This window comes from Brassica napus, chromosome C4 (assembly GCF_020379485.1).
Source record: "Brassica napus cultivar Da-Ae chromosome C4, Da-Ae, whole genome shotgun sequence".
NCBI classification, from domain to species: domain Eukaryota; kingdom Viridiplantae; phylum Streptophyta; class Magnoliopsida; order Brassicales; family Brassicaceae; genus Brassica; species Brassica napus.
Genome location: NC_063447.1, coordinates 55435714 through 55462889, shown reverse-complemented (window position 1 = coordinate 55462889; position 27176 = coordinate 55435714). Strand labels below are relative to the sequence as shown.

Below are 27176 nucleotides of genomic sequence, written 5' to 3'. Positions count from 1 at the left end.
TGAAGAGGAAGAGGAGTGCTTGTATTTATAGTTTAAATCCTGCCGACATACCGAGGAAATTCCGACGGAATTCCGACGGACAAAACTAGTTCGTCGGAATTTCCTCGGAATTTTGTAAAATCCCCCAACGGCTCTCCAACGGCTATAATATTTCCTCGGAATTCATCGGTTTTTTCCGAGGAACACAGTTTTCCTCGAAATTTCCTCGGAATATTCCGACGGACTGTAGTTTCCTCGGAATTCCGTCGGTATATTCCGAGGAAATTCCGAGGAAACCCAATTTTGTGTTTCCTCGGAATTTCCTCGGAAATTCCTCGGTATATTCCGAGGATTTCATTTTCCGTCGGAATATCCGTCAGAATATCGCTGTTTTCTTGTAGTACACTATACAGTAGTACAGTATACTATTTGAATGGGAATGTGTGCATAATAATCCCGTACGTTGGTGGAATAACGGCCGACAATTTTATGACGCGTAGATTGTTATCCGATTAGTGGAACATGCACGTCAGAATAAAAAACGAGTTGGTTTTTTTCAAACGAAACTGAACTAGAGTGATTGTGTTTGAAAATGCCAGTGTTCATGCTCGGACAAAAGTGGAGGAAACTTTTGACTAGAATTAGGAAGAGAAACGTGATCAAAATATGAGACCAAATTAGTTGTTAACCACGTTTACTTGTGATATAATTGCTAAACTCGAGAAGCGATATGCCTACTTTTTGTTGATAAATCATTATTACATATGTCATATGTGGGTTATGAATTTGTGTTAAGAGAGATAAACAAAGTTATAACAAAAGAAGACACGAATAAAGTCAAATTTTTAAGGAAAAAACACCAACATATCAAATCTTTTGTGTTTCATTATTATTTTTTTCGTTTTTGTCTTCAAAAGTTTCATGTTCCATACAAGCTAGTCTCATGCGCTAATCTCAGGAGATCCTTAACGTCTACTAAAGTGTAGTTCTCCACACGTAATCGGACGTCTTTGGCAAGACTATACGTTTGGATATTTAAAGAGCAGAGAATAAAATTGAGAGTGAAACCATAAAAAGAAGATCGAAGTGCTCCAAATTTTTTTTGATAAGTGAAGTGTGCTCCACTTTCATCCAGTTCAGGGTCTAGAGCAGGCTAAGGTTTCGCCAATTGGATAATTTGCACAAGTTGTTGGCAGTCGGACTCAAAGTTCACTTGATGGAGTCCACGGTTGCTCACCTCCTTCATCGCCCAGCATGGACTGTCTGCCTCCGCATGGCATGGAGTGGAGAGGATGTTGGTGGGCCCTTGCGTTGTCCGCAGATTACTTCCCTATCAAGCTCATACAAAATAAAACCCATACCCGTTCTATAGCTCGGCTCCGTCAATGACAATTGACAAATACCCTGTCGTTTGTTTTTACTCTCACGCCTCTGTTTCGAGGCTTTTTATATCATTATCTCACTCAAAAGAATTGGAGTAAGAATAAACAAATATGACTAGAAAAGATTCAGATTTCTTAATTTTAAAGCACATGAAAATCCCCTTGGCCACCCATAGACGCTTAAGTAGCAAAAAAATCCGAATTTCTATAGGCTTCTTGGATGATTAATCTTTGGGCCTAGAAATCCTTTGAGATCACACCAAAATTATAAAAAAAAAAAACACATATGAAACCAGAACAAAGCATTGGATAAAGATACAAGAAAAACCATAGGAAATTTGCTTCGTTGTAACGCCACCAACAAACGATATATAAGCAAAGCATCAGATAATGATACAACAAACATAAATAGATGCTTCCATACAAGAGGGATCATCAACCACTTGACATACATTGAAGGATCATACTCAAACTGAAAATATACCTAACGGTTTCTGCGTTTACCGGGACCAATTATCTTGACGAGCCGCTCCGGTTTGTATGAACCAATGGCTTGTGCTATTGCCAATCCAAGCAACACTCCAGGTCCATACCCTATTCCCACACCTTTCCAGTTCAACACTTGTTCCTCCTCTTCTTTATCTTCTTCCGGAGGTTGTTGTCTCGGTGGCGCAATAGCCCCAAAACAAGATTCCTGGAGAGGGAGACCACAAAGCCCTGCATTCCCTTCAAATGAAGATTGAGTTTGTCCAATGATCTGTGTTCCTTGTGGTATTTCACCCTTGAGTTGGTTGTGAGACACATTTATGTACTCCAAAAACGAGAGGGTTCCAAGGCCATTAGGAATAGTCCCTGAGAGTTGGTTGCTTGATAGGTCTAGTGACTCGAGCTTTCCCAGATTGGAGAGAGACAGAGGAATACGGCCTGTGAAGGCATTGTTTGATAAGTTGAGTGCAATCAATGCTTTCAAGAGACCAATTGATTCAGGAATCTGTCCTTCAATTTTATTCCCAGAAAAATCAATAGTGGCATATGAGGTAAGAACCCTCCTTTGGCGTAGAGCTTTGTATTGCAAATCTATAGTTTCTATATGGATATAGGATAGTATCCCATAAGTCCTTTTTGTGTATACCATATATAGACCACCATCTTCATTCATCGTAAGTGATGATGCTTTCCAATTGACAAAATACCTTGGTGGCAAGCTTCCAGTAAACTTATTATCAGATATCTCAAATATACGCAGCTCTGGAAACCCGAGAGGACCATGACCAGGAGGAGATATCGAACCATAGAATTTGTTTGAACTGAGGATTAGTACTTGCAAATTTGGTAAAGCCTTGAGCCAAAAAGGAAATGTGTCTTTGATGCTGTTGTGGTCAGCAACTAGAAACTCTAGAGATGAGCAATTTTGAAGAGATCTTGGAAGTTTCCCGGTGAGTAGATTGTGTCCAACATCAAGTGATCGTAGAGAAGAACTGATATGAAAGGCGTCAGGAATACTTCCTTCCAAGTTGTTCTTCCGAAGATTCACAAACGTCAAGTTACTCAAGCATTGAGGGATTGAACCCGTGAGGCTGTTGTAACCTAGCATCAATTGCGTGAGAGATCTGTAGTTGCAGATTGAAAGAGGTATGCTCCCTGTGAAACTATTGCCTGACACAAAAAAGGCGTTGATAGAGAGTGGTAGAATAGGAATTGCTCCTCCAAAACAATTTTTCTCCATAAATAAATTCTTCACCGATGAATTTACCAAAACATCCACTGGACCTTGGAAACCATTAAACGAATTATTTGAAAGAAACACTGTGTTTAGACGAGGAAGCTTCCATAACCACTCGGGGACTTCGCCTTTGATTATGTTGTCGGACAAGTCTATAAACACCAACTTCTCAAGGATCTTTAAGATATTTGGGAACTCAGTGATGCCGCAGCCTTGTAACAACAAAATCTCCAGGTTTATTGGGATGTCTAAATTTGTATCATCTAAACTAGCTGGAGATATACTGTTACCAGAAAGATCAAGGTGCAACAAAGATTTGAGAGAGGAGAAGAGGTTTAAGTCAATCGGGTAACTTGTGTTAAGGAAAGAAAGGTCTAGGTGTGTGAGGTTGATGAGTTTTGAGCTAGGCTCTATGATTTTTCCTTCAAAATGGTTATTCCCAAGGTACATTTTCTCGAGCCTAGATGGGGTAGAAGAGTTAGGAAATTCAATAGATCCGGTTAGATCATTTTCTCTCAGACCGAGAATTGATAAGGAAGGCATGGTGAAGAGAGAAGATGGAATGGTTCCAGAGAAGTGATTCACGGTAAGATATAGAACAGAGAGCAAGGTTAGATTTTGTACAGGTGGGAAACTACCAGTGAGGTGGTTGTCTTCAAGGTATAATTCGGTTAACGAGGTTAGGTTACTAATTGTTGGAGGAACTTGCCCGGAAAAGTCGTTGGAGGAAAGAGAAATGACCTCTAGTCTGTTGAGGATTCCGATTTCAGAAGGAATTGAGGAATTGAAGTTATTGTAACTTAGATAGAGGTAACGAAGGTGGTGCAACTCAAATAGGCTAGTACTGTTGGGATTCAGAGTTCCATAAAAATGATTGTTAGAAAGGCTTAAAAACGAGAGCTTTGTTAGATTCCTTACAAGTGGGAAACTACCAGTGAGCTCGTTTCGGGAAAGAGATAAATGGGAAAGAAGGCTTAGGCTATTAAACGAGGAAGGAACTTGGCCTTCAAAGCTATTATTCTTAAGAGATAAGAACTCTAACCTGCTGAGATTGCCAAATTCCCAAGGAAGTGAAGATGGGATGAAGTTGTTATGACGGAGGTTAAGGTAACGAAGATGGTGTAATCTGAACAGGCTACTGTTAGGCATTAGAGTTCCACTGAGGCAGTCCCTGAGTCGTAGCATTGTGACCACACCGGTCGAGTTATCGCACCAGACTCCATTATAGGGATCAGTGAGGTTGCACTGGCTGCTATCAAACTCGTTCATGAAATCAGCGAGAGCTTGAGACTGATGGGGACCACAAGCAACATAACTACTATTATCGATATGTAAATCGAAGGATCTTGAAGGGAAGACACAGCAGAGCAAGATTAGCGAGAGAAAATGCAAGAGCATATGTGATTCAGACATGGTCTTTATGAAAACTTTTTGAAGAAGAGTTATTTTGGTTTAAGAAAAATGAGAGGGAAGGTTGGTGGTATAAATAAAAGATACGTGGGTTTCAACTGAAGCTATCTCACCCATACAATTTGATTTAGAAGTTTTTGTATTTTGGGTTGGGGTACAGTATGGCTAAGTGGCTAATTGCCATTCAAATCATGAAGTGAAAAACGTGGATTGGAAAGACATCAATTTTGAAATCTCTCTCACATATGTTCACATATAGTGAATTGTCATGTTTCAAGACTTGGTAACTTGAGGGCCAGTTAAAGACCAAAGTGGTCACACGTTATGGCGTAGCTAACGAACACCCTTACACGTGCCACACACTAAACGCGTCATCAGCAAATGTCGGGTGGAGATATATGTGAATTAACGGAGTACAACTCTGTGATTATTCGGATTCGATGTTTTCATCTTTTTTTTACTTATTGCTTCATCTCTTGGTTTATTTTTAAAACCCAAGACTGTTTCAATCCTCTGCTTAAGTCAAGCCAAGTTGACTTTGATGTATCAACACTTCTATCCCGTGTTGTATTGTTTTCCGGTTATTGTTGTTCATCTTACTGTCGTCGACTACAACCGGAAGTATCGTCGAAACGCTTTAGAATTGAATTAATGAAATTTTTGTTACAAAAAAAAGATTTTATTTTGTATGTATCTGTCTTCTCTTCTAGTAGTGGCATTTTTTAAGCGTTAAGTTCTCTGGCGTTTGCTTTTTTTTATCCTACTATGTTTCGAGACTTTTTCTTCTATCAAGAGTGAAGTGACGCGAGTTGAGTGCAGTCAGTTTATTCAAGAGACCAATAGATTCAGGAAGTGAGGACCATTGCTTGCTCCACTTCAGACTTTGTATTCCAAATCTATAAAGTCTGTATAGGTGTGGGAAATCACCTTGTAACCAGTCGTTTTGATTACCATATATAGACCACTATTTGTTATTCATTTTAAGTGATTATGTTTTCTAATTCCAAAAAACTTACTATCAGATCAGAGATGATCCTGAGCATATCAAAGTGAAACATTGGCATAGAACCCCCAATTTTTTTAAAAAAAATTACATGGAAAAAAACTTCTCAAATTTGTAAAAAAAATTTCTTAAAAACTCTTACAAATTACTTTTGGCCCCCAACATATCAGGGACACCCTTGGATCAGATATCAATTATTCATAGCTCAGGGAACCCCAGAGGGCCTAGATGAGGATGAGATAAAAAGACTAGAAATGTATATACATATCTACTAATAATAGCAATCCTAATTAATTCCAAAGGTTGTGTGTTTTTATAGGAATTTCAATTCTTATTAAAAGTTGTGTTTGTTCATTTAGGTGACTTTTGATTAAAGGTTGTGTGTTTTCATTTTAAGAGTTGTATTGGTTCAAAAAATTGTCAAAATGTAAAAGTATATATCTTTTCATTTAACAATTTATCTTTTAATCTTAAAATTGCATTAGTTTAAAAGAACTTATCAAAATGTAATTTAAAATGTAACTTTTCATTTTAACATTATGTCTTTTCATCTTAAAAATTTTATTGGTTTAAAATAAATTGTCAAAATATATAAATATGCACTTTTTTATCTTATTGTCTGCATTGGTTCATAGGATACAACAATCTAGGAAATTAATAATAAATAACAATTCTTCTATAATATTATGGTTGCCACTTGTTAGAGATACATGACTTTTCACTTCGAACGGTTGTGTCTTTCACCACTAGACTAGGCCTGGGACGGATCGGATATCCGGGCAATTTTAAAGTATCCGGATCCGGATCCTTATTCCGCGGATCTATAATTTTACTATCCTTATCCGGATCCGGGGTTCTCGGATATCCGGGTGTCAGATATCCTTCTAAAAATTGTAATATCCGGCGGATATCCGGATCCAGATTTAGATCCATAAAATAAATAAAAATAATAATATTAATATATATAAAATTTTTAAAATTTTTTTTTTAAAAAATGTTTTTAATTATTTCTATGTATAATATTACAAAATTTACATATACTATTATAAAAATAAAAATATATTAAATAAAATTAGTTTTTATATATAGATATTACTATTTTTGAAATAGTTATTAATAAAACTTACGGATCCGGATACCCGGATCCGGATCCGGCTTTGACGGATCCAACATTTTACTATCCGGATCCGGATTCGGCCCCTCCGGATATCCGGATTTTCAGATCGGATCCAGATCGAATCTCGAATCGAATCCGGATCTCGGATAAAAGTACCAGGCCCTACCACTAGTATTTATAAATACTTTTTTAGTCCACGAATTTTGAAAATAAAACTTTTACAATGGAACTACCTGAAGATGCTGTGTGTAATATTTTATTAAAGCAACAACTCTAATATGAGGCCATGCAGGCATACTTGTCTCTTGGTTACCGTAACGTTATTTTCGAAGGAGATAATCTAATACTCAAGTCCGTCCTTGATCTGTTTCAAAAAAAAAAAAAAAAAAAAGTCCGTCATTGATCATAACTAGTCTAATAAAAAACTACAAGTCCTGAAGTCGAGCATTGCGGGACTGCAACAAGAATTTGAAAGCGGGCGTTTTGAATATTGCAAACGTGAAGCTAACGGATGTGCTGACAAATTATCTAAATTTTCAATTACTTGTAATCATGCATGGTGTGACTATTTAAATTGAAAAGTTATGATTATTCATATAAGCATCATTTTAAATAAACAATTTAAAATCGAAAAGATGTGACTATTCAAATAGATCTTTGAAAATCTATAAATAGTCTATGTCCAAGTATTTCTCAAAATAAAATTTTCATGAATTTATCAAAATCCTTCTATGCTGATGATACATGGATGTTAACCATGTATGTCTTCCACCGAAATTCCAAATGAGACACATCGCTAAACCGATTGGCTGTGATAGTTCATTGATCATGAATAGAATGTTTGGTTAGTGACGCATAATGTTTTTGTCGTTTTATGGAGATTGTAAATAACTGTCAGTAACCATCTAATTCTCATGTGAACCTTTGTTGTAGAGGCAATCAGGCAAAGATCCATGGGTTCCAAATTTGGAAACGTTTACAATTTTTTCAATCAACAAAGGAACACAACACCAACCGTAACATTTGATTCACCTTTTACGATCTGATTCAATAAAATTGTTGTTACAAAAAAGAAAAAAAAAAGAACGACAGTTTTTAACGCTACAAAGCACCCATTCTTTTTTTTTTTTAACAACACAAAACACCCATCCAGATAATGAGTTAGCAGTCGCATCTCTTCCGCAAACAAATGCAACGCTTAAATTGCCATCTTCATCAACAATATATGTAACTAATTTTCAGTAACCTTTCATTTCATCAACTGATTACTTTAATTCTAAATGTCGTGCAAAAGAGTTTACGAAAATCACCACCACCAACGGTATTATTTTGATCTTTTTTTTTTTTTTTTTGATTAACCTGGGGGTATCCCAGACCCATGGAGAGGCCGTATCCCAGATCCATGGAGAAGCCCAGACTAATCTCCAAGAGGAGGTGCAGCCCACGGATAGACCCTCTCTCCGGGTATTCAAATGGGTCCTAAAGCATGGATCCATATCCGTGTGGGGTGTCCATTATTATTTTGATCTTCATGGTATGGTATGTGTTTTCAATCTCTCAATATTTCCATTATATAGTATATTTATCACTTAACATTTGCAAGAATCAGATGTATCAAGTAGAAATAACTTATTTAATTGCACGTCATCGCTTCCAATAATTTTTTTTACTTGATTGGACTAAATCGTGCAGCGAGTATTGGCCGGATTCTTGGAACTAAAGTACCATTTTATAAGATTTATGTATTACCCTCCGATCGGTGACACCATTATATATATGCAATGATTTTTTTACGTTCAATAATGCATTTTAAGGAATTCTAAAAATGTTGGAAATGAGTATTCTTTAAAAAAATTATTATCTTTTAAGTTTAACTTATATTTCAGATAAAATTTAATATTTAATATCTTTATTTTTGGCTTAAGTAAATTGAAATATGTTTTAGACTCATTAATAATGACATCTTTTAAAATTTTAAACCGATTTAATTATATTAACATTTAAAAATAAAATAAAAAACTAAAAACATTGCAGTTATTTTTGAACAGTTATAACTTTTTGTCACACCATTTGAAATATAGTACAAATAATAATTAATAAATAATAATTATGAAATATTTGATTCAAAACACGCGATAATAAATAAGTTGAATAATTTTAAAGACTTAACTGGATGAAATTAGTTAATATTTTGTTTAAAAAAATATTTTAAAAGATTTCTCTTAAAATATTTAATGAAATTAAATTTACTAACATGTTGCAGTAGAAAATATCATAACTGAAAATGTTGCAGATAGGTTTGTAACATTATATTCACGTTTTTGAAAAATATGATAAGAGTCTGTAAATGCTTTATTTGATCTCAAAAGTTTCAGACTATTAACTTTGAAACTACCAAAAGATATTAGGTATGATATTTTAGTAAATAGTTTTAACAATTTGAGTAAAGAATTTGAAACTGTAGATTAGTCACACCTTACCAAATATGACACTCACAATAATAAAATAGTTTGTAAATTTGGTTTAACATTGTAACTGATCTATTAGATTTGTTAAAAAATAATAATGATTTTTAACTTTGTAACTGATGTTACAATCGTTACAAACACATTTAGTATTTATTCTAATTTTACATAATTTAATAAAAATAAATATATTCATATATATATATATACTGGTTTTGACTCTGTAATTAAAAAATCCAATATAAATTGATCTTTTGTATTAATAAGGTATGCTACTAACTATAACAGTGTTTTATTAAATATCTATATCTTGAATGAGGAATTTAAGAGACAATCAGACAATACATTTTCATAAATCTAAGTCTGTAATTTATTATGGTTTCTTATTATTTTAAAAATATATATACGGAGATTGGTTTATATATTCAAAATATTTATGATCTAAGATTAGTTGGAAATGTTAAAATTACTTTAATAATAAGTATAAACATTTTCTTGGAAAAATAATTCGGATAGAATACATGATATCCACTCAATTTCTTAAAATATATTGGCTATCAATTCCTAATAAATGATATTGTCCAATGCGTTTTATCTTAAATGCTACTCCGTCTGTATCACAATAAGTGAGTTTTAAGGTTCTTGCACACCGATTAAGAAATTACAAAATTTTATTTAATTTTTTTCGTTTGTATAAAAACAAGAATAAATATAGATAATTCAACCAATAAAAAATCATACTGCAGAATACAAATAGTCAAAAACATAAAATTGCATTTATTTTTTACATGGAAACTTGAAAACATCACTTAAAATGAAACAAAAAAATTCTATTAAAACACCAATTAAAGTGATACGGAGGGAGTATATGTTAAAATACATGTTTACTAGTATTTTGTATGTAACAACAAACACTATAGATTTTTAAATTGGTTGATAACTTTAATTATGTAGACAATTTTTAATTCACAGTTAATGTGTTGAATGAAATTACATCTTATTTTATTACAATACAATTACTAAGTTCATATACATTCAAATTTGTAAATTTCATTGGGGGTAAATGAATCCATAAATAAATATAACTTTTATTGCTCATTATGTGATTGAGAAATTGGAGTTGAAGCATATAAAATTTTGAAGGATATTATTCTTGTTACTTCTAAATTAATTGAGTCTGGTGAATATTAACCGTTAAAATCATAGCACAAATTATTTACTTTTAAGTCCATGATATTTCCGTGATGATATTTGGGACAGACAAACAACTGAAGATTCTTTCAATTTGTATAATATTATAACAATATTTGCTTTTTTATTTGTAAGCATGTAATTTTTTGGAAAGAATTGTTTTTATTAACGAAGAAGAGAAGAAAAAAAATGTGTGTATGCAAAGAATAATATGTTAACAAATAAGATCTATTAAAATTGCCATGTAATTGTATTTTTAACCACATACGTCTTACATGGTTTCAAACAAATCATGAATATACAACTTGTTGTTATAAATGATCTTATTAATTTAATAAATGATTAGATTGAAATGTGTTTGTTTTTTAATTAGTTTCAAATATCCAGTTGTATACGAGATCTCAAAATATTTTAACTAAACGAATAATGTCATATATCTTATTTAGTATGGACATATTTGTAATGTTGTTACAACCAAATCTAGAAAACAAAGTATATTTTTAGTATTATCAGTAAATAAATATAATTGTATGAAAGATACTTTTGTAACACATATATTTCTTCAATAGAAATTGTAAACAAGTTTTATAATAAGTTTTTTTTAATATAAATGTGGTTTATTTATTTTTATAAACTGAGTTTCCGTGCGATATGTTTCTTACCTAGTATAAGATAAAAGAAGATTTTTTTTGTGCGACGAGATAAAAGAAGACTAGAGATGTATATATATATATATATATATATATATATATATGTAAACTTGTACGTGTCTGTGTTCTCTTCTATTAGAGATGTATATATATATATAAAAAGACTAGGAAGATTCAGCTTTCTTAATTTAAATGACAAGAAATCAGAACATAGCATTGGATAAATATTTAAGAAGAAAAAACATATGAAATATGCTTTTATTAAATAAACCTTTAAAACAACAATCTGCTCTACGGCCCCGATCCTTCGTCCGTCTCCTCCGCTCGAGCCAAGATCGCTCAGATTCGATCAGCGTTGAGATGACGTGGGGGTTGGTGAGAAGAGGGTAGCGATTGGCGAGGGAGTGTTGGATGGAGAGAGACGGTGGCGCGTGAGAGGCGGGGTCGGAGTGGTGGAGGGCGTAGGAGAGTAAGGGGAAGATCTCGAGATCGTGATCCATCCTTTTATTCTCGTTTTTGTTGGTCAAGGGAGGTCGAGGATCTGGGTTCATGTCTGGTTCGATCTTGGTTGGTGTGGCTGTGACTGATTCGAATCCTTGATCTGGTTCGATCTTGGTTGGTGTGGCTGTGACTGATTCGAATCCTTGATCTGCTTCGCGGTGGTGGTTTGAGCCGGTTCAGATATGGGGATTAGATGTTCTTTCGGATCTGGTTTGTAGCTTGTCAATCGATGCTCATGGAGCCCAATGGATTCAGTTCGTCTCTCTCCTCCCTCTTTATCTAGTTAATAGTCAAGTTGTGTTCGTTTGTGGGTTGGTGTTGTCTTGTCTTCTTCGGAGTTCAGCTGTGTGTGAAGCTATATCAACGGGTCATTATATGGCGGGGCTATGTATTCCGGGTATGGCTTTATCGATGCTGTGCTTTCCGCTAGTCGTAGCTGCGGAACTGGGGGGCTCCTGCTTCTTCTCGTTCTCTCGATCTTTCGGTGGTGCGTGTTTGTCAAAGTCTCTTTTGTGGGGTTCGTCTTTTGGATGGTAAGTTGCTGTGGAGGTATCTACGTGCTTTCTCCTTGCCGTCATGGTGTGGAGTGAGGTTTCAAGACGAAGCAGTGGTTTCGATCTCTGGCTCTTCTCTTGCGAGGAGGTGACCATTCTCTTGCTTGTAGATGGTTGAGTTTGGGTACACGAGTGTCCGCGTGTTTGAGCCGTTGGTCCTTTTTGACGTTATCCCTTCTTGGAGTTTCAAGTCTCGATCTTGTGCTTTGCTCTCGCGAGGATCTGGTTTGTCGTTGTAGATGAGTGGTTAGTAGTTATTGGCTTTATGGTGGCTTTGGTCTTTCGTTCGTTTTGGCCGTGTCTGTAATCGTGAGTTTGTGGGTTCGACATGTGGTGGTTTATGGTCCTCTCAAGTTCTGGGTTCTGGGTTCAGCACGTGCTTTTCCATTGTCTTCAGAATGATCGTTTGTCAGTCCTCGCTTTGGAGTTTGATTCTGGCTCCTTAAGTTCCTAAGTGTTTCAACTACACCCTCTCTTAGCTTGCTTTAGTTAATTTGGTCTTTGTTTAATCTCGTGTTTCTTGTTGTCTCCGGGATGTTCGATCTGTGAACTCGCCGGCTTAGTCTCCGAAAGGATTGCGATCCTTGTCGGCTTTGCGTTGTACGATCGGTTTCGAAGGTTATAATAAATTCATAGATGACAAAAAAAAAAAAATAAACCTTTAAAGATTCAATGCAAAACCAAAAAAATCATAAAAGTTACTAGGACTGACGAGCAACTCCTTAGTGTGTATGAATAAGTGATTTGTGCTATCGTGACTCCAAGACATAGCCAATAATCACTGCATCACACTCTTGTTACTATAAGATTTTTGCTATTTGAGTAATTTATTAGTTGTCTTTATATCCCATTTCAACTTAACTTTTGGCTGATGCATCATCATATATATTAGGTCTCAACAGTTTCTTGGCTTCTTCTTACCGAAATGTGATTGATCCCATTTCACCAATTTCTTTGATTCTGCCACTTTACTCGGTAGAAAAAAAAACATAAATGCATATGAGATGACAAAAACACAATTATTACTTCATAAAAAGAAGCGAAATAGAACAAAGCATTAGACAATGATACAACAAACATAAAGAGATGCTTCCATACAAGATGAATCACATCAACCACTTGACATATATTGAAGGATCATACTCAAACTGAAAACAATCCTAACGGTTTCTGCGCTTGTTTGGACCAATTATCTTGACGACCACTCCGGTTTGTATGAAGCAATGACTTGTGCTATTGTCAATCCAAGCAACATTCCAGGTCCATACCCTATTCCCACACATTTCCAGTTCAACACTTCTTCCTCTTCTCCTTCTTCTTCTTCCGGAGGTTGTTGGGTTGGTGGCGCAATAGTCCCAAAGCAAGTTTCCTGGAGAGGAAGACCACAAAGGCCTGCATTCCCTTCAGATGAAGACTTAGGTTGGCCGGTAATCTGTGTTCCTTGTGGTATTTCACCCTTGAGTTGGTTGTGAGACACATTTATGTACGCCAGAAAGGAGAGGGTCCCAAGTCCATTTGGAATAGTCCCGGAGAGTTGGTTGCTTGATAGGTCTAGTGACTCGAGCTTTCGCAGATTGGAGAAAGACAGAGGAATATGACCTGTGAAGGCGTTGTTTGAGAAGTTGAGTGCAATCAGTGCTTTCAAGAGACCAATTGATTCAGGAATCTGTCCTTCAATTCTGTTCCCAGAAAAATCAATAGTGGCGTATGAGGTAAGGACCTTCCCTTGCTCCATTGATAGACCTTTGTATTTCAAATCTATAGCTTCTGTATCCATATAGGACAGTCTCCCGGAAGTCCTTTTCGTGTATACCATATATAGACCACCATCTTCATTCATCATAAGGGACGATGCTTTCCAATTGACAAAGTATCTCGGTGGCAAGCTTCCAGTAAACTTATTATCAGCTATCTCAAATATACGCAGCTCTGGAAACCCGAGAGGGCCTTGACCAGGAGGAGATATAGATCCATAGAATTTGTTTGAACTGATGATAAGGACTTGCAAATTTGGTAAAGCCTTGAGCCAAAAAGGAAACTTGTCTTTGATTCTGTTGTGGTCAACAGCTAGAAACTCGAGAGATGAACAATTATGAAGAGATCTTGGAAGTTTCCCGGTTAGTCGATTGTGTCCAACATCAAGTGTGTGTAGAGAAGCACCCACATAAAATGCCTCAAGGATACTTCCTTCCAAGTTGTTCTTCCGGAGATTCAAAACCGTCAAGTTACTCAAGCATTGAGGGATAGGACCCGTGAGGTTGTTGTAAGGAAGCCATAAATGCGTAAGCGACCTATAATTGCAGATTGAAAGAGGTATGCTCCCTGTGAATCTATTGATTGTCGCAGCAAAGGTGTCTATGGAGAGTGGTAGAATAGGAACTGCTCCTTCAAAATAGTTTCGCTCCATAAATAAATTCTTCACCGATGAATTTACCAAAACATCCACTGGACCTTGGAAACCATTAAACGAATTATTTGAAAGAAACACTGTGTTTAGACGAGGAAGCTTCCATAACCACTCCGGGACCTCGCCTTTGATTATGTTGTCGGACAAGTCTATATTCTCCAACTTCTCAAGGATCTTTAAGATATTTGGGAACTCTTTGATGCCGCAACCTCGTAACAACAAAATCTTCAGGTTTATTGGGATGTCTAAATTTGAACCTAAACTGGCCGGAGATATACTATTACCGGAAAGATCAAGGTCCACCAAATCTTTCAGCGTGGAGAAGAGGCTTACATCAATCGGGTAACTTGTGTTAAGGAAAGAAAGGTCAAGAATCTTGAGGCTGATGAGCTTTGAGATAGGCTCTATGATTTTTCCTTCAAAATGGTTATTCCCAAGGGACAAGTACTCGAGCCTAGATAGGGTAGATGAGGAGTTGTAAACTTCAACAGAATCAGTGAGATCGTTGTCACTCAGATCGAGATATGATAAGAAAGGCATGGTGAAGAGAGAAGATGGAATGGTTCCAGAGAAGTGATTATGATTGATTGCTATAACTGAAAGCATGGTTAGGTTTTGAACAAGTGAGAAACTACCAGTGAGTTGGTTGTGGTGAAGGTTCATTTCCTCTAACGAGGTTAGGTTACTAATTGTGGGAGGAACTTGCCCGAAAAAGTCATTGGAGGAAAGATACAAGATTTCTAGTCTGTTGAGGTTTCCAAATTCAGAAGGGAGTGATGAGGTGAAGTTGTTTTGACTTAGATCAAGGTAACGGAGGTGGCGCAACTCAAACAGGCTAGTACTCTTGGGATTCAGGGTTCCATAGAAATGATTAGCAGCAAGGCTTAAAGCCGAGAGCTTTGTTAGATTCCTTACAAGTGGGAAACTACCAGTGAGCTCGTTTAGGGTAAGTTCTAAAACGGAAAGAAAGCTTAGGCTGTTAAATGAGGAAGGAACTTGGCCTACAAAGCTATTATTCATAAGAGATAAGGCCTCTAACCTGCTGAGATTCCCAAATTCTGAAGGAATTGTATCTGAGATGAAGTTGTTTTGAGTGAGAGCAAGGTAACGAAGATGGTGTAACCTGAAGAGGCTACTATTTGGCTTTAGAGTTCCGCTGAGACACGCCTTGAGTCGTAGCATTGTGACCGCACCGGTCAAGTTATCGCACCAGACTCCATTATAGGGATCACTGAGGTTGCATTGGCTGCTATCAAACTCGTTCATGAACTCAGTGAGAGCTTGAGTCTGATGGGGACCACAAGCAACATAGCTACTGTAATCGATGTTTAAGTTAAAGAAGCTTGAAGGGGAGACATAACAGAGCAAAAGTAGCGAGAGAAAATGCAAATGCAAACGGGATTCAGACATGGTCTTTATGAAAAGTATTGAAGAAGAGTTGTTTTGGTTTAAGAAAAATGAGAGAGAGGGTTGGCGGTATAAATAAAGATATGTAACCACACACAACGTGACTTGTAAAAAGATAGAGAGCTACGTGAGCCTTTTTATATTTTTGATTGGAGAACCTAATGGCTAAAGTTAGTTAATTTTTCAAACGTATAACTTGGGAAGACATCAGAAGACCCTACATGTGTCGCCCACTAAGAGCATCATTAGCGGTACACTTTCTCAGAAGAGTTTCTTATCTATGTAATATTAATGTAATTTACTTTACAATTAAAAGTATAAACATAGGAGATTTGATCAAAAAACAACATAGAAGAATATGAACCAATACAAGAGACGTCCCACAAAAGAGTCTCTCACCTTTTCCTTAAAGTCTCCCACGTACAAGAGACGTCGCTCCAACTTTCTGTTCTTTTTCTCGCCCCCTCTCCTCTTTACTCTATTTCTTCCAATATTATAATCACAAGAGACTTGTTCACATACCCTTGCTGAGCATGCTCTAAGTTTTGTGGCCTGTCTGTGTAATGTCGTGTGAATTAGCGGAGTACATCTTTGTAATTCTTCTATCTCCTTTTGTGTTTTTCGAGATTCCTGGAGGTTTGGTGGACTGAGTAGTGTGGGCCTTGAATACAAGAATAATGAGAGTCCCTAAGATGAGGAAAGCTTTAGATTTGGAGTAAAACATAAAAGTAATTGTATAGTTGCTCTGTTATGAATTCACAATTTTGTGTGGATATATGATTCTATTTATGCCTTGGATCCGCGTAACAGTTTCTGTTGGCGAACTAATTTCGTAGTCATATTTGTGGCATTTGTTTTGTTTCTGTGAAGATCTTTTGTTTTTTGTTGCTGACTCTGGACGCGCTGCCACCGAACATAATTTCTTACTATATATATATATATATATATATATACATACATACATAGTACATATTTTAAGAGCTTCAAATGCTCTTAGATCCACAAAACTGTTCATTTTTTTTAAAAAAATAAACATAATTTAATACTGTAAGCAATTCGAATTTCTTACTAGAAAATAAGTATGGACATAGTATCAGTCCAAAACATTTACAAAGACAGTCCATCTGTGATCTTAAGTCATTTAAGCATCATTATTAATGGATCCTTTTCAAATGAGTTTCTGAACTTTAATATATTGATATTACAAAATGATTTAGTTGCGTAAATGAAAAATCACACATGAATTAAGTCGTGACTTCTGTTTTAATAGTATTGATTGTACCAATAGAGAGATAGATGATTTAAGAGTCCAAGTATCTGGTGAGATTTTTCTGTAATTATACTTTTCTTCTCTCATAATTATTTTTTGTAAGAAACAATGTTGTTAGATATCATCAGAGTAGGTTAGCTGGATAACAAGAGCTGTTGGCAATGGAGAAACAACTTACTTCTGGTCCTGCAACTGGTCACCGTTTGGTAAATTAACTGTTTTCCTGAAGGACGAGCCTGCTTCCAGAACAGGCATTCCCTCGACCTCTACTTTGGCGGAACTATGGGAGATTGATCACTGGGTTTTGCCTCCTGCAAGATCCGAGAAACAAGTGAGACTCTACTCTTATCTTTTAACACTGACAATTGCAGAGGCAAATGATTCATACCTCTGGTGTCCCGGTGGCACTCTAAAAACTTCATACTCCACCCGACAAGTCTACAATCTTCTGAGGAACGAGCGCAACCCGGTGAGCTGGCACAATGAAGTTTGGTTCTCCAGAGGAATTCCAAAACATCGGTTCCTCGTTTGGCTGATGGCATTAAACAGATCACCAACTCGGGATCGACTACTCCAATGGGGGATCATCACTGATGGATCATGCCTCCTATGCAATAACTCACCCGAATCAAGATCTCATTTATTTTTTGATTGCAGTTTCTCTTGGCCTGTTTGGTCGAGGTTCTTAAATCGTCTCAGGTTCTCTTCATCCAGATCGTGGGAGGAAATCATTGAGGAGCTTAGGAACTTTGCGGGTAATAGAGCTGAGAGGACTATACTCCTCCTTGCCTGGCAAACAACGATCTATGCCCTCTGGTCTGAACGAAACAGCAGGCTCCATCGCCGCCTCTTCCGATCTTCTCACTCTCTAACTGTGGACATTGATCAAACTGTAAGAAGAAGGATTGCCAGTATACGTCATGACGCTCCTCAACTATCATCGGACATGCTCTGCATCTGGTTCTCTGATCCTACTCCGCCATCGCGAACCGACCACCGACTCTCCGTTAACTCCGATACATGATGACTCCCGATGTTGGACTTGGGCCTTTATTTCCTATCTTTCCTACCACTTCCACTACCTTTATGGGCCTCACTTTTGGATTGGGTTTCTTTATATGTAATGGCTACTTAGCCTACTAAGCTTTGCTTGTAACATTTGCCCTCTCCTGCATCTTAATAGAAAATCTTTTATCAAAAAAAAAAAAAAAAAAGATATCATCAGAGTAATATATACAGGGTAGGAAAGGAGATAACTATTGGGAAAAGGGAAGACGAGACAATATTAATCCCAACAACAGTTTTTTCTCAGAAGTAAAGGAACTGAAATGAAGTCACAAAATTCAAAAATCTGCTAACTATAAAATAAACAAAGTCCCAACATATCTACACAGTCTCTCTCTGGCTATAGACCTTTGGGTTGGCTCATAAAATATTTAATGAAACTTTTGTCTTCAAAAGTCTTTTTTTGCTGTTCCATGGATACAGGTTTTGTATCCTACTCCGTGATTGAGTTGTTAACCTGTTAAGGGAAAAGAGTATCCACGAAGATACTTAGAGTCCACTCCTGATGCACGAGCCAATGCCAGACGCCCTGTTCTTGCAACCTGTGATTGAATCATTGCTCATTAGTATACATCAACACGATGCATACGTTATACAAGTAACTAAGTTTCTCAAACTGATCTGTGTTCTAAGCACAACAAGACATATTTATTAGCACTAAGACTTGCAAGTTATAACATAGAGTAAGAGATGAAAACTAACTTCGCATATACCGTAGGGCTCCAACAACCTTTGCAGTGCAACCATCTTGTCAAGATCCCCAGTAAGCTAATTCTACAGCAAACAAATTTCAGCAACAAATACCAAAAAAAAAAACAAAGGGAGAAAAGGATTTAAATGGAAAATTACACCTCGAATAGAAATTTAAGTTTATGATGAATGCAATTTACCTGCAAAGTAATAGTATGATCAGATACGTCAACAGCTTTAGCCCTGAAAATACTAGCAATGTCCAGGACATCTCTTCTCGCAGGCCGCAGCAGCGTTCACAGCAATCTTAATCAGCATCAGTTCCTCTTTCAGCAAATGGCAATCTTATGAGTAAGATCATGGACCTGAGAGCATTCAAACTGTTTAAATATATATATACTAAAGACAGTTGATTTTTTGTGATCCTACCTCATGCACATCTACGAGTTTATAAAGTTGCTGCACCAATTTGTTGACTGATTCATCTGTCGCAGGAACAATGCGTGAAATTCCCTCTGTTTCAGGATGTCCTACAGCCAAGCTCTAAACCATAAAAAGAAGATCGGTCAGTGTATCAGCAAAAACACTATGTGTGTGCGAAAAGAGAGAGAGAGATAAGGAAAATACCTGAATGTTGTATCCCCTTCGAGAGAAAACACCAGTTACGAGATTAAGGACTCCTGGAACATCGTTTACAAGCAAAGAGAGAGAGTATGTGACCATAGTCCACTCGTCTGAAAGATCAGAAAAAAAGAACTATTATCAATGAAACAAAACAACCTACGGCAGTGTCTATAAAATCTACATATATCTCATCTAGAAACAAACTCACTTACATCTTCTTCCGTGAGAAGTCGTAAACCATATTATATATATACCACCATCTTCATTCATTGTAATTCGGTGTTAAGCTTCCAGTAGATTTATTATCAGATATCTCTAAGTATTCATAGCTCAGGGAACCCTAGAGGACCTAGATGAGTTGGAGATACAAAAAAAATACTAGAGATGTATATACAAATAAGATAAAAAAGACGAGAGATGTCCAAAAAAAAATATTTTATTAGTTGTCTCTATTATCCCATTTGAACTTAACTTTTCGCTGATGCATCATATATATTAGGTCTCAACAGTTTCTTGGCTTCTTCTTATCGAAGTGTGATTGAATCCCATTTTCACCATTTTCCTTGCTTCTTCGGCACTACTCAGTAGAAAAAAACATAAATGCATATGAAAATGAGTACAAAACATACACCATTTTTACTTCATAAAACGAAATGAAACAGAACAAAGCATCAGATATACAACAAACATAAAGAGATGCTTCCATACAAGAGGAATCACATCAACCAATTTGACATACATTGAAGGATTATACTCAAATTGAAAACAATCCTAACGGTTTCTGCGCTTGTTCGGACCAATTATCTTAACGAGCCACTCCGGTTTGTAAGTTGCAATGAGGTGTGCTATTGCAAGTCCAAGCAACACTCCAGGTCCATATCCTATTGCCACACCTTTCCAGTTCAACACTTCTTCATCATCATCATCTTCTTCCTTAGGCTGTTGTGTCGGTGGTGCATCAGTCCCAAAGCAAGTTTCCTGGAGAGGAAGACCACAAAGCCCTGCATTCCCTTCGAATGAAGATTTAGCTTGCCCAGTAATTTGTGTTCCTTGTGGTATTTCTCCTTTGAGTTGGTTGTGAGACACATTTATATACGCCAAAAACGAGAGGCTTCCAAGTCCACTAGGAATAGTCCCTGAGAGTTGGTTGCTTGATAGGTCTAGTGACTCGAGCTTTCGCAGATTGGAGAAAGACAGAGGAATATGGCCTGTGAAGGCGTTGTTTGATAAGTTGAGTGCAATCAATGCTTTCAAGAGACCAATTGATTCAGGAATCTTTCCTTCAATTCTATTCCCAGAAAAATCAATGGTGGCGTAGGAAGTAAGAACCATCTTTTGCTCCATCGATGACCTTTGTATTGCAAATCTATGGTATCTACAAATGTAAGGTACAATCTTCCAGACCTAAATTGTCCGTATAGCATATATAGACCACCATCTTCATTCATTGTAATTGACGATGCTTTCCAGTGCACAAAGTATCTTGGTGGCAAGCTTCCAGTAAACTTATTATCAGCTATTTCAAATATACGCAGCTCTGGAAACCCGAGAGGACCTTGATCAGGAGGAGATATAGAACCATAAAACTTGTTTGAACTGAGGACAAGGACTTGCAAAATTGGGTAAAGCCTTGAGCCAGAAAGGAAACTTGTCTTCAATCATGTTGTGGTCAACAACTAGAAACTCTAGAGATGAGCAGTTTTGAAGAGAGCTTGGAAGTCTCCCAATTAGTAGATTGTGTCCAACGTCAAGTGTCTTTAGAGAAGCACCAATATAAAAGGCGTCAGGAATACTTCCTTCAAAGTTGTTCTTCCGGAGATTCAAAATTGTCAAGTTACTCAAGCATTGAGGAATTGGACCCGTGAGGTTGTTGTAAGGTAGCCACAGATGCGTGAGAGATCTACAATTGCAGATTGAAAGAGGCACGCTCCCTGTGAATCTATTGTAGCGTACATCCAGCATGTTGATTGACAGTGGCAGAATAGGAATTGATCCTTCAAAATAGTTATTGTCCAGATATAAAATCTTCAACGATGAATTTACCAATACCTCCTCCACTGGACCTTCGAAACCATTAATCAAATTATATGAAACAATCACGGTGTCTAGACGAGGAAGGTTCCATAACCACTCGGGGACTTTCCCTTTGATTCTGTTGTTGGAGAAATCAATAAACTCCAACTTCTCAAGGTTCTTTAAGATATTTGGGAACTCATTCATGCCGCAGTCTGATAACTGCAAATACTCCAAGTTTGCTGGGATGTCTAGATTTGTATCTAGACTGGCTGGAGATAAACTATTACCGGAAAGATCGAGGTAGGACAGAGACTTTAGTGCGGAGAAGAGTCTTAAGTCAACTGGGGAGCTTGTGTTTAGGAAAGAAAGGCCCACATTTGTGAGGTTTCTGAGCTTTAAGATAGGCTCTATGATTTGTCCTTCAAAATGGTTATTCCCAAGGAACAGGTAGTTGAGCCTAGATGGGGCAGAAGAGTTAGGAATTATAAAAGATCCGGTAAGATCGTTTCCACTTAGAACAAGATCTGACAAGAAAGGCATATTGAATAGAGAAGATGGAATGGTTCCAGAAAAGTGATTGTCACTGAAATATGCAATTGAGAGATTGGTTAGGTTACCTACAAGTGGTAAACTACCAGTGAGCTGGTTATTGTAAAGGTACAATTGGGTTAACAAGGTTAGGTTACTTATTGTTGGAGGAACTTGCCCGAAAAAGTCATTAAAGGCAAGAGCCAAGACCTCTAGCCTGTTGAGGTTTCCAATTTCAGAAGGGATTGATGAACTGAAGTTGTTGTAAGCTAGACCAAGGTAACGGAGGTGATGCAACTCAAACAAGCTAGTGCTGTTGGGATTCAGAGTTCCATAGAAATGATTATAATTAAGGTTTAAAAACGAGAGCTTTTTTAGATTCTGTACAAGTGGGATACTACCGGTAAGCTCATTTTGGGAAAGGTATAAAACGGAAAGAAGGCTTAGGTTATTAAATGAGGAAGGAACTTGGCCGACGAAGCCATTACTGGAAAGGGATAACAACTCTAACCTGTTGAGATTGCCAAATTCTGAAGGAAGTGTAGCTGAGGTGAAGTTGTTTTGACGGAGGACAAGGTAACGAAGATGGTATAACCGGAATAGGCTACTGTTGGACTTAAGGTTTCCACTGAGACAGGCACTAAGTCGTAGCATTGTGAGCGCACCGGTCGAGTTATCGCACCAGATTCCATTAAAGGGATCACTGAGGTTGCAGTGGCTGCTATCAAACTCGTTCATGAACTCAGTGAGAGCTTGTGTCTGATGGCGACCACAAACAACATAACTACTATTATCGAAGTTTAAATTGAAAGAACTTGAAGTGGAGACACAACAGAGCAAGATTACAAAGAGAAAATGCAAACGCACACGGGATTCAGACATGGTCTTTATGAAAACTTTTGAAGAAGAGAATTATTTTGGTGTAAGAAAAGTGAGAGACAAGGTTGGTGGTTTAAATAAAGATATGTCACCACACACATGACACAGCTTGACTTGGAAAAAGATAGAGAGCTACGTGAAGTCTTTTTATATTTTTGATTGGAGAACTTAATGGCTAAAGTTAGTTGATTTTTTCAAACGCATAACTTGGGAAGACATCAGAAGACCCTACATGCGTCGCCCAGGGGTTCAAACGCAGCGTTGTAGCTGCGAGTGCGGGAGTTTGCGGATGCGGGTAGTTACGATTTCAAACGTTATTAAGCGTTCTGTATGATTCGCACAACGTTTGAAAATTGTTGCGTTTGCGGGATATTTGCGACTGGTTGATTATAAGATATTGCAGTGGTTTAATAATAAATTATCAATATTAATATATTATAACATTATAAAAATATAAAAACATACAATTATAATAAAATATAATAATTATCAATACAATATGATTAATTAAAATATTATGTTTTTTTATTAAACTTTTTAAACTAGTTGAAAGTTATAATTTTAATAAAATTTGTTTTGAAGATTTGTATTAAAACTTTTAAAAGAATATTTTATTTCGTTTTATATATGTGTATATCTTTATATATGTGTATATTAATTTTTAAAAATTGTAATGAATGGTTAGTTTAAAGTTCTTATAAAACAAATTATGATATTTTTTGTGATGTTAAACTAATACACTATATCAAAATATGTATATATTTTTATTTATAATATTTCCATTTAAAAATTTTAATTTTAAATTTTAAAATAATTTTGAAAATAATTTTATATTTATTTATCCACCTGCAACCGCAAACGCTAGCTGGAACCATTTTTTTATTTTAAGAGGTTCGGAACGATTATGAGCGGTTTGAAACGATTTGTATCGGTTTATATGATTATTTCGAAACGCTGTCAACCGATACCAACCGCAAAAGCTGCGTTTGCGGGTGGTAGCGGGGAAACGAGTTAGACCTTAAGTTTTGGGGTCTGTCTGTGTAATGTCGTGGTGAATTAGCGGAGTACATCTTTGTAATTCTTTTTTTTTTAATTTAAATATATTAATATAAACCCGTTAAACGGAAATTTTGAAAACGGTTACAAGGCCGACAAAAGTTCCAGAGTCAATGTATTACAAGAATAGTTTCGTCCACCCACTAAACCCGTCACGTTCCACTATCTTGATTTTAAAATCCTAAGGAACCAATTCATGTTCTCAACCTTCAGCGATAGCCATAAATAGGTGAGGTTCTCCTCGTTGCCTCGGATGCCGGGACTATCAATGTCGCTTTAGGAGTAGCTAGGTCTTGGTGATCGCCTCGAAACTTATAACCGCATCAATCAAATAGGCGCCAAGTGCTAAAGGAGATGGGTATATAACACAAACCCTGTGAAGATCGCTCCATAACCGCTGTACAAACTCTAGCAGCACTGAAACCGACTAAGTGCAAAGATCGGTGAGGACCTCATACCTGGCCGGTGAGCAGAAAGACGGGAACAGAATGACGTCTAATAATCGATCTATAACTCGCTCCATAACCTGCAAAGACAATCTGGAGACACTACCGCAACGAGTCCCACGGCAAGACAAACTCACGGCACTGGGATGCGCCTCGCAGACGACTGATCCACCGGAAGGAAGTATAACTTCTCAGACCACAAGAAGCAACCAAGCCTCCGTCAGTCGCCTCCTCCGAGAACCGAAGAAAGGACAGCCTTTGATGTTGAAACGCTGAACCGGTGGCACAGTTTCAGCAACATCTTTGTAATTCTTCTATCTCCTTTTGTGTTTTTCGAGATTCCTGGAGGTTTGGTGGACTGAGTAGTGTGGCCTTAAATACAAGAATAATGAGAATCCCTAAGATGAGGAAAGCTTTATATTTGGAGTAAAACATAAAAATAATTGTATAGTTGCTCTGTTATGAATTCACGATTTTGTGCGGATATAGGATTCTCTTTGTGCCTTGGATTCGCGTAACAATAAGTTTCCGAAGGCAAAAACTAATTTCGCAGACATAGAGATATGTTTCTGTTGGTATTGCAATTGATCACAGTGGATGATCTATATGGTTTCTGGTGGAACCAGTGACGTTGGTTTGTAGATTTGTGGTAGGCATGGGCATTCGGGATCTCAATCGGGTTTCGGTTTTGTCCAATCGGGTCTCGATTTTTCGGGTTTATCAAAATCAGCCCCATTCGGGTTATATAAAAATTCGGTTCGGGATCGGTTCGGATTCTATCGGGTTCGGGTCGGGGTTAGTAAATCTTCAAAGAACCGGTAAAACCTGATGTACTTTCGGGTTCCAGTCCCAATCGGTTCTTCGGTTTAAAAGTACATGATTTATATCTATTTTATAACCAAAGCATAAGTAAAATCAATTCTTCGGTTTTAAAGTACATAATTAGTACCTATTTTGTAACTAAAACATAAGTAAAATCAATTCAAAAATAAGAAAGGAATATCAAACGTGATCATTCAAAATGAAACGGAAAGTAAAACATAGTTATTGATGGAAAGAAAACCAAACAAATGAAAGTATATAACGAAAACCAAGTTCTCATGAAATGAGAAATATTATTCAATGAAATCAAAACCAAAATCTAATAACTTCAAGCATCAAAAGCCACCTTCAACCATCAACCTTCATGTAACAGATAATTATTTTAGATGTTCAATAATATCTTAATGTATTTTGGATACATTAAGGAATTGAGATCATGTTTGGTACAAGTTTTTCTTTGGGATTTTGAATGTTTCGGATTTTATCGGATATCCATTTAGGTTCGGGTTCGGTTCGGATAATACCCATAACCCGAAATACAATAAAACAATATCCATTCGATATTTATGTCGAGTTCAGATCAGTTCGGATTCATTTTTATCGGAATGAGTTCGGTTCGAATTTCCGAGTTCGGTTTATTTGCCCAACTCTGATTTGTGGCATTTGTTCTGCTTCTGTGAAGATCTTTTGTGTGTTTCGTTGCATATTAAAGATATTATATATTTTTACTTTTTTTTACTTATTACATCTCCTGTGTTTCATTAGTATCCACGAAACTGTTAATTTTTTTTAAAAAAAAAATACATAATTTAATACTGTAAGCAATTCGAATTTCTTACTAGAAAATAAGTATGGACATATTATCAGTCCAAAACATTTACGAAGTCAGTCCATCTCTGATCTTAAGTCATTTAAGCATCATTATTATTAATGGATCATTTTCCCGAGCGGATGTTGGATTTAACTTGTGTTCAATGTAAATTTATAAACCATTGATTTTATAAAATATCCATTTATATTTTTATGTTTTGTAAAATATATTTAGAGTAGAATATATTATATTATAATATAGATGTTTGATAATATTTTTTTATCTGTACGTAATATTATATTTATACTTTTATAACTTCATGCAATTTAATGTAATTGTAATATTCATATATTAACCTATTGATTTTTTTGTTTATTTATTTAAAAATGATTTAATTTTTTACAGTAGGTTTTTATGAATTATTATTAATTTTATGATTTTTGGTTTTCTTGAAAATTGTGGTTTTCTTGAAAATTGTATTGTAGCAGATTAATATATACTATATATTACAGTTTGTGTTTTTATTTTCAGCAAAAAGAAATAACAATTCATTGTAATTAATTTAATTTTTTGATTTTAAGTGAAGTGGCAGATTTGTAAATAAAAAAAATGCAATGGCTAAATGTGTAAATAAAAAGAAATATTTAATCTGCTATCCGTGTTTCTAAACAATTCTCTTTCGCACTTCAAATTTGGGCACTATCTAATGTACCGTCTTCCCCAGGGGTTTTTCCAACCTCATCAATTTTTACAAACATGGATTATCTTTTTTGGCGATTACCAAAAGAACCAGATTTGGGATATTTTCCCTGGATTCTACGGTTTATTTGGAAAAATAGGAATGGAAAAATTTACAAGAATCAAACATGGGATCATTTCGATCTACTCCGGACTGCACAAATTGAAAGTGTCATGTGGGCAGAATCACGGACCCAAGATCCTTCAAATACGGGATAATTACACAATGTGAATCATCTTATCATAGGTGATAAAAGTAGGTGTTATATCGGTGGAGCATGGAGGGCACAAGATTTGTGCACAGGAGAAGGATGGTTTTATAAAGCAGGTGGATCTACTGATACTATGATGGGTGTCATGTCTATTCGCAAAAGTCTATCACTTTTACATGCAGAATGTGAAGCTTTGATATGGACGATGGAGTGCATGAAGACCCTACGAA

General features: G+C 36.3%; 1 protein-coding gene and 2 pseudogenes across 1 annotated transcript; all 3 read right to left on the bottom strand.

Moving 5' to 3' along the window:
* Positions 1-283: 283 nt before the first annotated feature.
* On the bottom strand, positions 284-6256 carry LOC111215268 (receptor like protein 24-like). Its single transcript, XM_048756159.1, has one exon. It carries the CDS (start codon positions 4495-4497, stop codon positions 1846-1848), a length of 2652 nt encoding a protein of 883 aa, XP_048612116.1. The 5' UTR covers positions 4498-6256; the 3' UTR covers positions 284-1845.
* Positions 6257-11422: 5166 nt separating this feature from the next.
* Positions 11423-22615, bottom strand: LOC111205481 (annotated as a pseudogene).
* On the bottom strand, positions 20054-26265 carry LOC106380491 (annotated as a pseudogene).
* Between the last annotated feature and the right edge of the window lie 911 nt (positions 26266-27176).

What these genes read in the sequence shown, in the direction of transcription:
- LOC111215268 (XM_048756159.1), bottom strand. Translation starts at nt 4,497, where the DNA reads ATGTCTGAATCACATATGCTCTTGCATTTTCTCTCGCTAATCTTGCTC.